Here is an 18,464-nt window from a genome sequence, read left to right on the forward strand (position 1 = left end):
AATGTTTGTGAATGTTCATTATCATTGGGAGTGCTTGAGGTGAACATCATAGATGCATTTACGGGTAGCTGGAGAAAGGCACGAAGAAAAAGAAGAGTCAAAAGCAGATAAATTCAGCAGATCTATCGGCATTTTTAGAGGGAGACTGAGTTACCATTTAGTGTCCAATGTGACATTTCTCTTGAACTTGGTGTGGTGAGATGGAGGGAGGAGGTTCGTGTGGAGCTGGAGCATAAACACTAGCCTGTTAGGCTGAAAGGCTTGTTGTGGTGCTGAAAATAGTATGTGATGGCATGGATTAGTCTGCTTCTGTCTACCCTACGCCATCCTTTCATAATACTGAGCACCATTGCTATGCTATCTAAAGCACGTGGATTGCAACCAAAAATGAAGCTCTTATTCAATGTTTTGCTTCAGGTTTATATTTCTTCACACCAGGCCCCCTCCCTGTGTTAAGTGCGGTGTACCGATGCGGAAGCCACATTATAGTGTGAACCCCAAAGCTTTGTGCAGTGCCAAAACAGGCTTTTGTTGGTTTTATTCCATTTTAACCAACGATTAATTCTATGGGTATCTGGTTTTGATTGAGGAATGATGAGGGAGAACATAGCGCGATTCGAACCGAGATGGGGGGGGGAGACCACATAGATTTCTAAACCATCGCTTCAGTATCACTATCGCCGCTTCAGGCTTCGTACTGAAAGTTCATATGGATTGATTGTTACTCCTTGGCATTTACATTCTCTCCCTCTGGTAATAACGTCTGAAATTCCCCAGCGTTTACTTTTTGCAGTCATATGAAGCTGAGGTGATGACTTAAAAATGTTTTGCGAAGCTACCAACAGTACTGAACCTGTTTTCAAATTGACTGGCAAAGGATTAATACTGTTAGTAAGTTAATACTTTTAGCAGGCGAAGGCAGCATTAGTGCAGCTGAATGATTTCTCTCCAGTGTATGGTTAGGATGAAATGAAAATCGCTTATTGTCACGAGTAGGCTTCAATGAAGTTACTGTGAAAAGCCCCTAGTCGCCACATTCCGCCGCCTGTTCGGGGAGGCTGGTAAGGGAATTGAACCGTGCTGCTGGCCTGCCTGGGTCTGCTTTAAAAGCCAGCGATTTAGCCCAGTGTGCTAAACCAGCCCGGACGTCCGAGGTAGGTTCTTTACTCAGAGTGGTTAGGGTGTGGAATGGAGTGCCTACTGTGATAGTGGAGTCAGATACTTTAGGAACTTTCAAGCGGCTATTGGATAGGCACATGGTGCACACCAGAATGACAGGGAATGGGATAGCTTGATCTTGGTTTCGGATAAGGCTCGGCACAACATCGAGGGCCCAAGGGCCTGATCTGTGCTGTACTGTTCTATGTTGTATGTTCTTTGTAGGGTGAGAAGAATTAATGTTTCTACAGTGTGAGGGTCTCGGGCTGTGATAGGGATTGTCCACAGTGTGAGGAGCTGCAGCTGGGGTTGCTGCTGATGTGCAGAATGTGGGTCTTGGGACTGATGGGAAGGGCTTGTCATACAATGTAAGGATCTTGGGGCCGTTTGATGGGGTTGTCTTTCTGTCAGGGTCTTGGGTCCGTGTTGTGCGGCTGTTGCACAGTATGAGGGTCTTTGGCTGTGATCACCAGGGTTAGGCACTGTAATTGGGGGCTGGCCTTCATCATTAAGGGTCTTGGCACTGCGTAATGGGCCTCGCACGCTGTGAGGATCTTGGGCTGTGATGAGGGGATTAGGCTGCAGTGTGATGGTTTCTAGCAGTGGAGGGAACACTAATGCAGTTTGAGGGTCTTGGGACTGTGATGGGATTTGTAGCTTCATACAGTGTGAGGGTCTTGCCAGTCAGCTGGGGACTGTCATACAATATGAGGGTCTTGGAGCTGTGAGGGGGTGAGGCGCGGTTGTCATACCATGTGAGGGGATTGGGTGTGATGGGAGGACTGTATACATTTGGGGAATCTTGTGGCTGTGATGTGATACTGTCATACACTGAGGATCTCGGCTGTGACAAGGAAATGTCTTCCAGGTCTCGGGGTTATGAAGGGGAGCTGTCGTAGAGTGTGAGAGTCTCAGGACTGTGGGGTTATTGTTTTACAGTATGATGACCTCAGCTGTTGGCAGAGACTGTCTTTCAATGTGAGCATCTCTGGCTGTGGCATTTGCATCGTTGTACAGTGTGAGGGCCTTGAGGCTATGATGGGGCGTGTGCAGTGTGAGGATCTCAGCTGTGATGTGTGGTGTGCTTTTGTGCAGCTTTCTCAAAGCTGCGATACAGTGTGAGAGTCTTGGAGATGTGATTTTGGGGGTGGGGGGAAGAGTGATTGTTGTACAGCGAGCAAGTCTCTGGCAATGATCCCAGTAAGCTGAGGGGTCGGGCAAGGCAAGAGGCTGCTTGTCGACAAGTCGGCCTTTAAGTCGCTCTACACGTGCACCACTATGCCTTGAACAAATGACTAATGCATTCCAAAAAAAAAACCTGAAGTGTATGTAGGCTAGGCCAGTGGTTCCTAAAACATGTCTTGATGTGGTCCTATTTAATGCCTCGGATTTGGCGTCATATTGTTGTTGGATTACATGCCCCTTTAAGAGTTTATTCCCGTAATAGTCTGTGACACCATCGGCTACGTTGTGGCTCTGGCAGTCTAGATCAAACCTTTGTACCAGTTTACAACCACCTAATAAACCTCTTGATTAATGCCTTTAACCCACGTGCTTCAGAATTTCCATTCTTTTATTCTGCTAATGCAATAACAACAGGATAAAAAGAGAGCTGGCGATGAAGATGATATCAAAAGAAAACTTATTTTACGAAGAGAAAAAGAAACTCAAAGCTTTTCAACAGTCAACATTGAGGCAGATCAACAGTCGGCCAGTGATCGCACCCTACACCTGGCATCGGGCCGGTAAGCTAGTTGGGCACAAATTAAAAAAGAAAGATCCATATCTAAAGTTACTCTGGCACGCCGAGACGTTCAGGCTGTAGAGCTCACCACGTGCAGTAGAGAAACTAAAGGAGGTAGAGTGGGGCAAAGAGAAAAAAAATCTGGCATTGCAAGAAAACCGGTGATGAAACCCGAGAATTGGTTAAAATATTCAAGACCGTTATTCACTAAAGTCATTCATTGTCGCACAGAAGTTTCGATTTCACTGAAGTAATCAACAAAAAGGAAAACATTTGACAGAGTTTATTGCGACCCTCAGGTGCCTCGCAGAGTATTGTGAATTTGCTGATTGGCTGGACGACACGATGAGAGACCGTTTGGTTTTTGGGTTGAGGGATGAGACCATTCAGAGGAGATTATTCATAGCATCCTAGAATTTGCAGTAAGAAGGAGGCTATTCAGCCCATTGAGTCTACACCATCCCCCAAAAGAGCACCCTACCTAAGCCCACACTCCACCCTATCCTCGTAACCCAGCAACCCCACCTAATGTTTGGACACTGCAGGGAATTTAGCGTGACCAATCCACCTAATCTGTACATTTTAGGACTGTGGGAGGAGAGCGGAGCACCCGGAGAAAACCCACGCAGACACTGGGAGAACGTGCAGACTCCGCACAGACAGTGACCCAAGCCGCAAATCGAACCCTGTTCCCTGGTGCGGTGACGCAACAGTGCCAACCACTGTGCCGCCATGCCGCTCCGAACAAAAGCCAAGTCTGAAAACGCCATTAGAAAATGCTGTTTCAATACAGCTTGCTGCTAAGGACGCTCTGCAGTTCGAAACAATGCATAAGGATCCATAAACTGACTGTCGCTCAGACAAATTCTACCCGGCAACAGGCGTGTCGTCGATGTGCAAAAATGGGCTGTTCGAATGAGATCCAATGAAAAAAGTGTGGCAGAACTGGTCACGCAGTAAGAGCTTGCTGGCATAAGCTGACTTCTCCAGAGAAGAATGCTCAATGAAAAGCATGACCTTCATGTGAGGAAAGATAAATGTGACTTCTTTCAAGCATCAATCCAATATCTCGCCATGTGATCCACAGCAAGTGTTTATACAACACACCAAATGGATGGTGTCTATAATGGAGGCCCCATGACCAATGTAACACAGTTAAGCTAATTCATTGGGTTAATTAACTACTGTGGGAAATTCATCCTAATTTAGCAACCCCACCTAAACTGTTACATACTTTATCCTGTGCAAATAAACATGGCAGTGGCCATCAGAATGCGAAAAAGCATAGCAGTCAGGTAAAGAAGCAATGAAGGAGTCTGAAATGTTGATACATTTCAACCTGAAGTTATCATTACAACTTGCCTGTTCGCCCTATGAGCTGTGGAAGTCATGTCACACATATTACCTGAAGGGGAAGAAAGACCAATAGCTTTAGTGTGTAGGACAGCACGGTAGCAGAGTGGCTAGCACAGTTGCTTCACAGCTCCAGGATCCAAGGTTAGATTCCCAGCTTGGGTCACTATCTGTGCGGAGTCTGCGCATTCTCCCTGTGTCTGCGTGGGTTTCCTCCGGGTGCTCCGGTTTCCTCCCTCAGTCCAAAGATTGGCCATGTTAAATTGCCCTTAGGTTAGGTGGGGTTACTGGTTTACGGGGATAGGGTGGTGGTGAGGGCTTAAGTCGGGTGCTCTTCCCAAGAGCCGGTGCAGACCCGATGGGCTAAATGGCCTCCTCTTGCACTTTAATGCCTTGGGAGACTGCCTCACACTGACGGACGATCCTTTAAAACTGAGATTAGGAGGAATTTCTTCAGCCAGAGGATGGTGAATATGTGGAACACATTGCCATAAAAGGCTCTGGAGGTTAAGTCACTGATTTGTCTTTGAGACAACGGTAGATAGTTTGTTGATTAATAAGGGGATCAGAGGTTATGCGGAGATGGGAGAAGAGGGATGAGAAATCAATAGCCATGATCAAATTGGTGGAGCAGACTGAATGGGCCAAATGGCCTAATCCTGTTCGTCTATGTTATGGTCTTATGTACTTATATTAATGTATAGTCAAGGATGTTGATGGGTACAGACAGTTGAATAGACAGAAGGTATAATCAAAGAATAACAAAGGTATAATTGCCCCGGCCCTGGGAAGGAAAGGAGGCAGTAGTTCCCAGCCAACAAGCCTGAAGGCCACGTTCACAGAAACAAGCTTCTGAGTCTTGGAGACAAGGCAGTGCAATGAACTTTGCCAAAGCAGTTTCAAAATATTTTCCTTCTCCATGAAAAAGACGGTTCCCAGATTTGAGTGTGGTAACTATAATGTCATGTGAGAATACCTTTAAGAAATGGGTGTTTATTACTGCAATGATGTCAGAGAGTGGGTGGAGCTGGGCTGTCTGTCAGCTTTTTATTTTCGTTTTAGGCTGTTTGCTCAATGTGTGTTTTAGTTTTGTTTTCAGAGCTGGATAGCTGCAGTCACAGCCAGAAGGTGTATTAGTGTCTCTCTCTGGAATTTAAAAACTGTAAATCAATCCTTAAAACTAATAACTGCTCTTGGTAGTCAATTTAACCTGATGTGCTTCTGTTTAAACATTTTTGTTAAGTCTAATTGATGTTAAAAGGACAGCTTAAGGATTACTTAGTGTTGTAGTCTTTGGGGGTTGTATTTGAATTGATGGTTGCTAAGATGTTCACTGTGTTTTAAAAAGGTTAACTTGAGGTCATAGGATAAACATTGTTTTGCTTTTAAAAAATACTTTTCCATTTCTGCTGTATCACACCTGTAGAGTGGGCCGTGTGCTTCCCATACCACAATCTATTAAAAGTTGTGGGTCAGGTGAACTCCATGATACACTTTGGGGTTCTCTACACCCTGGCCCATAACAAATTGGGGGATCGAGGGGGATAAAAGTCTATCTATTGGATTGGCTTTTGTGAACTTAAAGACAGTGAAGGATTGTTGCTTTTCCAGTGTGGTATTATAGTTTAAGTGGGGAGTGTGTTGTGGACAATGGCTCTTTCAGAGGCTCTGAAGTTTTTGGGGGTGGAGATGGTCACACGCAGTACTTTACGGACAGAGACGAAAAGCAGACTGTTAGATTTGGCAAAAAAATTGCAGTTAACATTACCTGACAAAATGTGAAAAATCGTAATTATGGCAGTGACTAAGCATTTAAAGTTGCCTGAGATACAGTTTGGCTCATTGGAAATGGCAAAAATTCAGTTACAAATTAAACAAATGGAACATGAGAATACGAAAGAGAGGAAAAAGAAAGAGAGAGAGCGTAAAAAGAAAGCGATGGAGAGGAAAAAGAGAGAGAGAGGATAAAGAAAAGGAGAGAGAAGGAGAAAAGAATGAATAGCCTTAGCAGAACAAAAAGAGAAGGGGAGATACAGATCAGGGAAAAAGAGAGAGTGTTTGAACTTCAGAAAATTGCCATCAAACATGACAGTCAGTAAAAATTGGCAGACGTAAAGGGAAATGTATAGTTGGATGATAGTCATGAGGATAGTGAGAAAGAACGTCAAAGGCGAAGGCTTGGTCGGGATCTATTTAAATATGCCCAAGCATTGCCACGGTTTGATGAGATGGAGGTGGATGCCTTTTTCATTTCATTTGAGAAGGTAGCTAAGCAAATGAAATGGCCACAGGACGTGTGGGTATTACTGATTCAAACAAAGCTGGTAAGTAGGGCTAGTGAAGCGTTTGCATCACAACCGGAGGAGGTATCTGGGACGTATGAGGAGGTGAAAAAATCCATCTGAGGTGCATATGAACTGGTGTCTGAAGCCGACAGACAATGGTTTAGAAATTTAAGGAAATAATTTGGTCAAACATACATGGAGTTTGAAAGGCTCAACAGAATTATTTTGATAGGTGGATAAGGGCTTTGAAAATAGACCAAACGTATGAAGCTCTTGGAGAAATTATACTTTTGGAGGAGTTTAAAAATTCAATTCCTGATGTAGTGAGAACTCATGTGGAAGAACAGAGGGTTAAAACTGCGAGGTTAGCAGCAGAAATGGCAGATGATTATGAATTAGTTCATAAATCAAAGTTGACATCAGTTTCAGCCTGTGAGGGATAGACTGGGGACATGAGAAATCTCAAGTGCTAAAGGTGATCTGATGGGAGATAGTAAGGAGAGTGTACCTCAGATTAAGAACGAAATCCAGGAGGGTAGAAAAGAAATGAAAAATTTCAAATGTTTTCACTGTAATAAACTAGGGACTGTAAAGTAACCGTGTTGGTGTTGAAGAAAAGCCCTGGGAAGGCTGATGTGGTAAAACAGGATAAGACAGTGGGGTTTGTTAAAGTGGTAAAGGAAAGCTCAAGTGAAGAGAAGGAAGTGCAAAATATTGTACAACCTGATCAAGAGGCGATTGATGAGAAGGTGCCAGATCTCTTTAAAGAATTCACTTGTGTGGGTAAAGTTTACTCACATGTATCAGGAGGAGCAGGTAAAGAAGTCACAATTTTAAGAGATGCGGGAGCTAGTTAATCTTTAATGGTAAGAGGTGAGGAGTTATGTAGTTTGGGTAGAATGTTGCCAGAAAAGGTGGTAATATGTGGAATTCAGGGTGAGAGGAGTAGTGTTCAATTATATAAGGTAAGGTTGGAAAGTCCAGTGAAGATTGGTGAAGTGGTAGTGGGAGTAATAGAGAAACTATCTTTTCCAGGAAAACAGTTTATCTTGGGTAATGATATAGCTGGATTGCAGGTCGGAGTGATGCTTACTGTGGTTGATAAGCCACTAGAAAATCAAACAACTGAACTGTTGAAGGACGAATATCCTGGGATTTTTCCGGATTGTGTAGTAACAAGGTCGCCAAGTCACAGGTTAAGACAAGAGGAGAAATCAAAGAGTGAAGATGAAATTGAAGTGCAACTATCAGAAACAGGTAGAGGATGAGGCGGATATTTTTAATTTAGGAAAATTGGCGGAGTTACAACAAAAATATGTAGAAATAAAACAGATGTATCAGAAAGCATACACGGAAGAGGAATCTGCGTTGTACCCGAGTATTATTACCGTAAAACTGATGCCTTGATGAGAAAATGGAGACCTTTACACATGCGGGCGGATGAAAAGTGGGCAGAAGTTCATCAAGTAGTTTTCCTGTAGGGTATAGAAAGGAGGTGTTGTGAGTTGCACATTAGGTACCAGTGGGGGAGGTCATTTGGGAATAAGGTAAACTCAAGCTAAAATACAAAAACATTTTTATTGGCCTGGACTATATAGAGATGTAGTTACATTTTGTCAATCATGTCACACATATCAAGTGACAGGGAAACCTCAAGCAGTGATAAAACCAGCACCCTTAATATCCATTCCTGCAGCGGGGTAGAGATTGGGGGGGGGGGGGGGCTGGCGTTACCCAATCTCGGGGTATTATTGGGCGGCCAATGTGTCGATGGTGCACAAGTGGGTAGTGGAGGGGGAGGGGGCAGCATGGAAACGGATGGAGAGGGCGTCCTGTGGAGATACAAGCCTGGGGGCCCTGGGAACGGCGCCGTGGCCGCTCCCTCCTACGAGGTATACCACGAGTCCGGTGGTGGCGGGTACCCTCAAGATTTGGGGGCAGTGGAGGCGACATAGGGGAGAAGTGGGGGGCTCGATGGAGGCTCCGTTAAGGGGGAACCATAGGTTCGTCCCGGGGAACATTGATGGGGGATTTCAGGGTTGGTACAGAGCGGGCATCAGACAGCTGAAGGACCTGTTTATTGATGGGAGGTTTGCGAGCCTGGGGGAGTTGGAGGAGAAATTTGGGCTCCCCCCGGGAACATGTTCAGGTATCTGCAGGTAAAGGCATTTGCTAGGCGGCAGGTGGAGGGATTCCCTTCGCTTCCCGCGAGGGGGGTGAGCGACAGGGTGCTTTCGGGGGTCTGGGTCGGAGAGGGGAAGATATCTGATATCTGCAAGGTTATGCAGGAGGCGGAGGAGGCGTCAGTAGAGGAGCTGAAAGCTAACTGGGAGGGGGAATTGGGGGAACAGATCGAAGACGGGACATGGGCTGATGCCCTGGAGAGGGTTAATTCTTCCTCCTCGTGTGCGCGGCTTAGCCTCATCCAATTCAAGGTGCTGCACCGGGCCCACATGACTGCGACGAGGATGAGTAGGTTCTTTGGGGGTGAAGACAGGTGTGTCAGGTGCTCGGGGAGTCCAGCGAACCATGCCCATATGTTCTGGGCATGCCCGGCACTGGAGGAGTTCTGGAAGGGGGTGGCGAGGACGGTGTCGAGGGTGGTGGGATCCAGGGTCAAGCCAGGATGGGGACTCGCGATTTTTGGGGTTGGGGTGGAGCCGGGAGTGCAGGAGGCGAAAGAGGCCGGTGTGCTGGCCTTTGCGTCCCTAGTAGCCCGGCGAAGGATCTTGCTACAATGGAAGGATGCGAGGCCCCCAAGCGTGGAGACCTGAATCAATGACATGGCGGGTTTCATTAAGCTAGAGAAGATCAAATTCGCTCTGAGAGGGTCGGTACAAGGGTTCTTTAGGCGGTGGCAACCTTTTCTCGACTTTCTGGCTCAACGATAGGGTGCAGGGACAGTAGCAGCAGCAACCCGGGGGGAGGGGGGGAAGGGGGGAGGGAAAAGGGGGGAGGGAAAAGAGGGGGGGGGCGGACGATGACTATGTTTGTTTATTTAATTTAAATTTATTTTTAAGTTCTTCTGTTCATTGGGGTTGGGGGGTGGGGGATGGGTTACATGCGTCAATACGGTCTGGGGGCGATACAGTTATTATGGGTTATTTTGTTGCATTTCATTGTTTGTCGTTACGTTTTATATTTTCTGTAAAAAATTCCAATAAAAATTATATTTAAAAAAAAATCCATTCCTGCATTTGAGGAACCTTTCACAAGGGTCCTAATTGATTGGGTAGGACCGCTTCCTAAAACGAAGAGTGGAATCAATATCTTTTGACTATAATGGATGTGTCGTCTAGGTTTCCAGAGGCCATTCCAGTACGTAATATTACAGCTAAACGGATTGTAGAGGAGTTACATGAATTCTTTACGAGATATGGACTACCCACAAAAATACAATCAGATCAAGGATCAAATTTTACCTCAAGGTTATTCAAAGAAGTTATGGATAGCTTAAGAATAGAACAATTTAAATCAACTGCATACCATCCAGAATCGCAGGGAGCATTAGAAAGGTGGCATCAGACATTAAAGCCAATGTTGAGGGCTTATTATCACGATTATCCAGAGGATTGTGATCAAGGAATTCCATTTGTACTGTTTGTAAGTAGGGATGCACCGAATGAGTCAACCAAATTCAGTCCTTTTGAACTAATTTTTGGGCATGAGATAAGAGGAACACTGAAGGAAAAATTGGTGAGTGCGAAATCAGAACTTAGATTATTGGATTACGTATCAAATTTTGGGGGACGATTAAATAGAGCAGGGGAATTGGCTAGACAAGATTTGAAATTTGCACACTGTGATGAAACGGGTCATGGTCAAGAAATCCAAAGTTCGTAGTTTTGCCAGTGGAGATAAAGTTTTAGTGTTGTTACCAGTGGTAGGTGAACCTTGAAAAGCAAGGTTTTGTGGATTGTGGTTTTATCAGATTGAAAGGAAATTAAGTGAGGTGAATCATGTGGTTAAAAACACCAGATAGAAGGAAGACTCACCGAGTGTGTCATGTGAATAGGAGGAGGTTTTAATGATTCTAACTCAAAGTGACAAACCAAATCCAGATGACTATTTATTTGACGTGCCTCAAATTAAATTGGAAAATGAGGATGTCTTAACAATTGGGATAAATTGTTGAGTTATCTTCCAGAGGAAAAACAAACTGACCTGAAAGAGCTATTGATATCACATGGGCAAGTTTGTAGAGGTAAATTGCGAAGTACTAAAATGGCTATACATCATGCAGATGTGGGAAATGCCATTCCAATCAAACAACATCCATGCAAACTTGTAGCCCTTTAAAATTGGCACAGGTTGACAAAGAGATTGAGAGTATGCTTAAAAATGGCATGATTGAAGTGGGTTGCAGTCAATGGAGCTCACCCATAGTGATGGTACCTAAACCAGACGGTACCCAACGGTTGTGTGTGGACTATAGAAAGATCAATGCGGTTACAAGAACGGACTCTTATCCTATCCCACATTGGGAGGATTGCATTGAGAAAGTGGAACAATCAGCTTTTATTTCAAACTGGATTTACTTGAAGGTTACTGGCAGGTACCTTTATCCGAAAGGGCGAAGGAGATTGCAGCTTTTGTGACTCCAGATGGTATATACCAATTCAAAGTTATGCCGTTTGGTATGAAAAACTCCCCAGCCACATTTCAACGGCTAACTAACAAAGTTGTTTCAGGATTACCCAATTGTGTGGCACACATCGACGATCTGGTAATTTTCAGCCAGACATGGAAGGAACATTGAAAACATTTCATGGAGTCTCAATCGACTTCAGGAGGCGGGTTTTCAAAGTGAATTTGGAAAAGCCCAAATCACTTTCCTTGTCCATACAAAATGACAGGGTCGAATGGTCACACGGGATGTGAAACCAACAGTTATTGAGGAGTTTCCGATACCCTCAAGACAAAGGGAAATAAAATCGATTTCTTGGCATGAGTGGATTTGATCGAACAATTGTGAACAATTTTTGTTGCGTGGTTGCTCCACTGATGGACTTGCTGAAGAAATGTCGAAAATGTCAGTGGACAGCGGACTTTCAACAGGCATTTGACTGCCTGAAAACTGTGATAATCAATGCTCCTGTGTTGGAGAATTACAAGGGACTCTGTGATCAGATTGATCTAAAGTATCTGACTTTAAAGAGAAATGCCGAAGCGTAGAGAAATGGACGGATCGTGCAGAGACCTTCTTGTTCAAAGAGACTGTCAATCGAGAAGGATTCCAGTTGGAGGAAAACACAAAATGGACTATTGTGTTGTAGCTGTTTGCTGTGTTTTTTTTGAAAAGAGAAAGAATATTTACTGTGTGCATTTCTTAAAGGATAGTGAAAAGGTGAAAAATGAAACCATTTGGAAGTTGATGGTTTATTTTTTTTTCTTGGGGGAGGTGTCATGTGACAGTACCTTTAAGAAATGGGTGTTTATAAATGGGTGTGTATATAAATATGTGCAGTCAGCGTATCTTTAAGAAATGGGTGTTTATTACTGCCGTGATATCAGAGTGGGTGGAGCTGGGCTGTCTGTCAGCTTTTTAAGTTAGTTTTACGCTGTTTATTGCAGGGTATGTTTTAGTTTTGTTTTCAGAACTGGATAACTGCAGTCACAGCCACAAGGTGTATGAATCTCTCTCTGTAACCTAAAGACTGTAAATCAATCCTTTGGTGATTTAGAACTAATAACTGCTCTCAGTAATCACTTTAACCTGATGTGCTTCTGTTTAAACATTTTTGTTAAGTCTAATTGATGTTAAAAGGACAGCTTAAGGATTACTTAGTGTTGTATTCTTTGGGGATTATATTTGAATTGATGGTTGCTAAGATGTTCACTGTGTTTTAAAAAGGTTAACTTGAGGTCATGGAATAAACATTTTTGCTTTAAAAAAAATAATTTCCCATTTCTGCTGTACCACACCTGTAGAGTGGGCCGTGTGCTTCCTATACCACAATCTATTAAAAGTTGTGGATCAGGTCATGATACACTTTGGGGTTCTCTAAACCCTGGCCCATAACACTAGCTAGTTAATCAATTTTGGATGTTGTTTGAGGCACAGGGGAAGTCTTGATTTCAGGTATCGGAGGTATAGTTTGTTACAAGGGGTACGTTCTAGAGAAACTGTGTTTAATAATTCACCTTAATTCTGTGAGAATGGAGTAGTCTGGTTTATGTGTATTTGTCTTGTCTTTTATTATAGACTGTTTATCATTGTTACCTGATGAATGAGCCATTTATTCTCACTGGGGTTTCACTTGCCTCCTCACACCAAAGTTACACAATTCACCCAAGAGCTGGTGTTTGCAGTTGGGATACCCTTGCAGATAACATCAGCGAGTTTAGAGACACAGTACAAACTGAAGATGAACTAGTGTGGCGACGACACGCAGATCAGTTGTTATCCATTGTGCCAATACCATGTATTCCAGAACGACCTCAAGAGGAAATGCCATCCAGACCTCCAGATTGTGTGACTGCGAATTTTGGTCAACCTGCTGAAGCAGAATTCCTGAAGAATCCCTGGTGTTACTCTCCTTCCTTCTGCAGAAGAGACTTCCAGGGTAGAGACATCCATAAAAGAAGCTGAGAGTACCTCCTCAGGTCAAGGACAACCAAATCCCTAAAGTCTGCAGGCAACCAGTGCAGAATAGGCACCCACCAGATCGTCTTTTCTCTTAACTGTATTACCACTGTATAATGATTTAATGCGTACCCTTGTATATATGTTTTGATGACTGTAAAAATGCTGTAGTTATTTGTTCCTTTGGACCTTTGAAGTAAAGGAGGAGGGATGTTTATATCATTATCATAGAATTTACAGTGCAGAAGGAGGCCATTCGGCCCATCGAGTCTGCACCGGCTCTTGGAAAGAGCACCCTACCCAAAGTCAACACCTCCACCCTATCCCCATAACCCAGTAACCCCACCCAACACACTAAGGGCAATTTTGGACACTAAGGGCAATTTAGCATGGCCAATCCACCTAACCTGCACATCTTTGGACTGTGGGAGGAAACCGGAGCACCTGGAGGAAACCCACGCACACACGGGGAGGATGTGCAGACTCCGCACAGACAGTGACCCAAGCCGGAATCGAACCTGGGACCCTGGAGCTGTGAAGCAATTGTGCTATCCACAATGCTACCGTGCTGCCCATATGTGTGGGTTACTGTTGTGTTGTTACATGATTCCATTAAGAGTTTCGTCAAGTGATAATCTGTGACAAGGGCAGTCTAGATCAAGCCCTTGTACCATTCTAAACCATCTTAATAACGTTTGATTATTGTGTTCAACCCACGTGCTTCAGAATGTCCATTCTTTTGTCCTAAGTACAATACATGACACAGTGACCCAAGAGTGAACATTAGAAAATTGGGCAAGAGAGGGGTTGAATATTGGGGCTGAATGGTTGACTGGGACGGGCGTTTGAACCTGCTGGATATTTTTCTGATTAAAATGACGATCCGCCTTTAGTGCAGCCTGTGGTTGTAGAACCAATCACGATTCAGAAGATGCAATTAAGCCACGTCCACGAACAAAACAAGAACAAGATCACTTGAAGCGTCCTTATAGTTGTTGCAACTCAGTACGGGTTCCACGGCTGCCCCTGAGTCTGTGCACCCATAAACATGTCTCATGACTCCATTGTGACCCAGAGCACCTAGTCTCGAGCATTGTAAGGTGGGGGGGGGGGGGGGGGGGGGGGCTGTGGCAGTATAATACTCGGTTCTTGGTCTTGAGGAGTCATGATAAATATTGCAGCCACTGTGTACGGCAAGGGTCCACTAATCTGATAATGATGAAAAAGATGTTATCTGCAAAAGTATCCCTTTGGGTATTTATTTCGCAATCTTTATTGGTCAGGACTCGGACTCACTCAGCTGCTCCTCACAGCAGTGGCATGGGACCTTTGCCTCATTTGAGGAAGAAGATGGACCATGACTTCTGTGCAGATGTACAATACTTGAGTACCGTTCCTGTGATGCTCTCTGGTGCCAGTTTCGCCTCGATCTATAGCCCTCTTACCTCTGTCAGGCTTTTGGATTCAAGTTCCAGTCCAGGCGCATGAGCATATAAAATCAAAAAGCTGACACGTCAGTGCAGTGTTGAAGGAGAGGTCCTGTCTTTCTGAAGTGATGTGGCCCTCAGACAGACGAGGCATATCCCATGGCACTATTTTCACGGATTAGGAGGGGAGCTAACACTATGTCATAGCCGATATTTATCCCTTGATCTATATCACAAAACAAAATCATCGAGCTCTTTTTGCATTACATTTTGTTGGATCTTACTGTGCACAAATTTGCTGCCATGTTCTGTCCATTGCGCCAATAACTCGGGCAGCACGGTAGCATGGTGGTTAGCATAAATGCTTCACAGCTCCAGGGTCCCAGGTTCGGTTCCCGGCTGGGTCACTGTCTGTGCGGAGTCTGCATGTCCTCCCCGTGTGTGCGTGGGTTTCCTCCGGGTCCTCCGGTTTCCTCCCACAGTCCAAAGATGTGCGTGTGCGGGTTAGGTGGATTGGCCATGCTAAATTGCCCGTAGTGTCCTAAAAAAAAGTAAGGTTAAGGCGGGGGGGGGGGGTTGTTGGGTTACGGGTATAGGGTGGATACGTGGGTTTGAGTAGGGTGATCATTGCTCGGCACAACATCGAGGGCTGAAGGGCCTGTTCTGTGCTGTACTGTTCTATGTAACTTTATTTCCAAAGTAGACCTTTGGTCATCAAGCACTTTGCCGTGTCCTTTTGTCATGAAAGTCACTGTACAAATACAACACTTTTTTCCTGTCAGACGATCGACAGATAGTTTATCACTCCCTCAGTTCATCGCTGGGCAGCGTCAGCATGGATTATGGCCACGTCTCCGGAGGGGGTCTATAAACACCTGACCCTTGTGATGCTAAGTGGAGAATGTTCGGCCTCAGGCATGGCTGCTTATTCACCGCCCTGTAAGATCCTACTGCTCATCCTTCAATCCAGGAGTGTATTTACTTGCAGACAGGTGCACAAACGGATGAGGAATGCATTTTTTCAGTGCCTAACGCAGCAAAGGCCAATGTACAAAGAAGAGTATCAGTGAAAATTTACACCACAGGTGTCTTCCAAACCATGTACTCGGTCGGTGTGAAATTCCAATTGACTCGGTAATGTGCTTGTGGATATTACTAGGCCCTGTGACCTGAATATTTCCCCCCTCACCTGGATTGATGTGTGCTCCTGAATAAATGCCAGGTACTTCCTCCATTTGACTGTGATTCGTGATGTTCCTCTATGTGCTAGTCCCTGATCTACGAGGTTGACTGACGTGTCCACTGATGTTTCATATGTTTGTACCTCTTTCACACTATAAGTAATAAGCTGTCAACTTTCTTTCTGTCTCTCCCTCTCTCTCTAGTTCTCCGAAAAGCGGAGGATCCTGATCGTAGACGAGCAGCAGCAGCGGGTAGAGGAGGCCGTGCTGTGCCAGGAGGTGGAGTGGGACCGTAACGCCGGGCATGCTGGCGGGCTGGTGTGGCCACGCTCTGAAAGCTGGAGCCAGGACATGGACGAGCCGGCGAAGGTGCTGGTGTCTGTGGCCGATCTGCGGGGCCAGGAGCAGCACACACCCAAAGCACTCCAAGGCCAGGCCCGCGACCGGCCTGGGGCTTCCCCGGCACAGCGCAGGCGCAAGTCGGAATATCCCCGCCGGCGGAGTTGCATCTCTTTCACTTTCGGTGGCCCGGAACCGAGCGGTGGCCGACTTGAAGAGGGTGACGAGCAGGTGGACATCCGGTAAGTGGAGACTAGTTCCAGTAATGGGTGAGCTGCCCGGCGTTAATATTCACGGGCCTGTATTGGGTCAGAATACAAAATGCTTGAATTCCCAATAGGTGAGCAATCGGGTCCTGAGACAGAAGTGTACCAGGCAGAGAGCGAGAGACAGTGAAGACTCTGTTAGGCTATTGGACCAGAAGTTTTGTTAGGCTACCGGGCAAAAACGAGAAACAATTTTTCTATTTGTAAAGCTGAGGAAAGGATACTTCACCCCAGCGATGATGATTCTGACCAATAGGGATGTATAATGTTAAATCAAACTTTAATTATTTTATTTTAAAAAATATATTTTGAGTACCCAATTCATTTTGTTCTAATTTAAGAGACAATTTAGCGTGACCAATCCACCTAACCTGCACATCTTTGGGCTGTGGGGGTGAAACCCACGCAAAAATGGGGAGAATGTGCAAACTCCACATGGACAGTGACCCTGGGCAGGGATTCAAGTCCGGGTCCTCAGCACCGTAGGATCAAACTTTAAAATAATCACAGAATTAATCACACTAACATCAACAAAATAGCTTTACAATTATCAGTTAAACAGCTCTTAAACAAAAGGAAAAGATAAACTTCTTGTCTACGTCTGCCATGATTTCCAATTGAGCAACCCAATGCAGTTCAATTGCCACTTAAGTTAACAAAACAGATTACTTGCTGAGCTGTATGGAGACTTTTGGAGAAGAGCAAATCCAGTGCACTTCTGTTCAGCCGAACAACATTTGGCAAGACTGCTGTTCAATTTAAAATCCTATGTCAAACTGTAAGACGACAGATAGACCTGGTTACTCCCAGTTATTACATCATCTGTATCCCACTAAGTTCCATGACCTGCTTAGCTAAGAATAAGCCCGCTCCCTCAAATTATTTACTCTCCAGAAAATCTCCAGCAATCACAACGATGTCTCATTGTGCTTTATCTATAACTAAATAAATCATTGGAATGAATGATTACCTCACCTTTTGCAACTCTTTAATTAGAGTTTTAGTAGACATACTGCCTGTATGTATTTTAAACCAGGGTTTTTTTTTCTAAGTTCAGAGTTTTTTCCAATTAAGGGACAGTTTAGCGTAGCCTGCACATCTTTGGGTTGTGGGTGCGAAACCCACACAAACACGGGGACAATGTGCAAACTCCACACGGACAGTGACCCAGAGCCGGGATGGATCCTGGGACCTCGGCGCCGTGAGGCAGCAGGCCTAACCCACTGCATCATCGTGCTGCCCTAAACCAGAGTTTTTAATAACCTTACTGCAACAGGATATAAAATGTACGATAGAAATATTTCTACCCTTATCACAGCTCCAATCAGACAGGTATGTGTTGGAATTTCAAAGAATGATTGATTATCAAACAGATCGCTTGCCGTTCTTAAATGTGTATGAGCCAAGCAAACAATAATAAACAATAATACTTCTGATACACTACTTGATACTTCCTATGGACCGCCAGCTAATGGGAAAGGTATAGCCGACTGGATTTTCACAGAAGTCACACTGTAGAAGCTACGGTGTAGTGATAATGAGTGACTGGTTGTCTGTGTGTCGACCAGGGACGTAATAGGGTAAAGGACAGAGAGTGGGAAGAGTTTCTATGTACAGCTGAATTTTCTTGATCTCATTATGTTTCTGACCCAAGGGGCAAGGTGACTTTGTTGTGTGTTTCTCGAGAATGTCTTGGTCAAGTCCATCAAGTGTCAACTAAATGACCTCTTGAGGTCAGTGATCAAAGTATCATAATCTTTCGGTGAGCTATGGAAAAGGTCGAGGATCAATCTGAAATAAAGACTAAACTGGAGAAGGGCCAATTTCATCGAGGCGAGAACAAGCTGTCTCAAGCAAAAGTACAGAAAGTTTGTATGCAGGCACAGGCCAGCATTTATTGCCCATCCCTAAGTTCCATTGAGAAGGTGGTAGTTGGCTGCCTTCTTGAACCACTGCAGTCGATTTCTTGTAGGCGCACCCACAATACTATTATTGAATGAATTCCAGGATTTTGACCCCCAAAACAGTGAAGGAACAGCGATATATTTCCAAGTTGGAATGCTCAGTGACTTGGATGGGAACTTGCAGGTAGTAGTGTTCCCATGTGTCTGCTACCCTCGTCCTT

At 44.7% G+C, this 18,464-nt stretch overlaps 1 protein-coding gene across 8 annotated transcripts in view; it reads left to right on the top strand.

Moving 5' to 3' along the window:
• Positions 1-18,464, top strand: part of LOC119967867 (E3 ubiquitin-protein ligase ZFP91-like) — a 125,352-nt gene that overhangs the window by 10,059 nt on the left and 96,829 nt on the right. For all 8 annotated transcript variants that reach the window (XM_038800929.1, XM_038800928.1, XM_038800930.1 and 5 more), the window contains exon 2: positions 15,939-16,315. In XM_038800929.1, coding sequence (XP_038656857.1) covers positions 15,939-16,315 — 377 coding nt within the window. The remainder of the gene's footprint in view (positions 1-15,938; positions 16,316-18,464) is intronic.

Source organism: Scyliorhinus canicula, chromosome 6 (genome assembly GCF_902713615.1).
Source record: "Scyliorhinus canicula chromosome 6, sScyCan1.1, whole genome shotgun sequence".
Classification (NCBI taxonomy): Eukaryota; Metazoa; Chordata; class Chondrichthyes; order Carcharhiniformes; family Scyliorhinidae; genus Scyliorhinus; species Scyliorhinus canicula.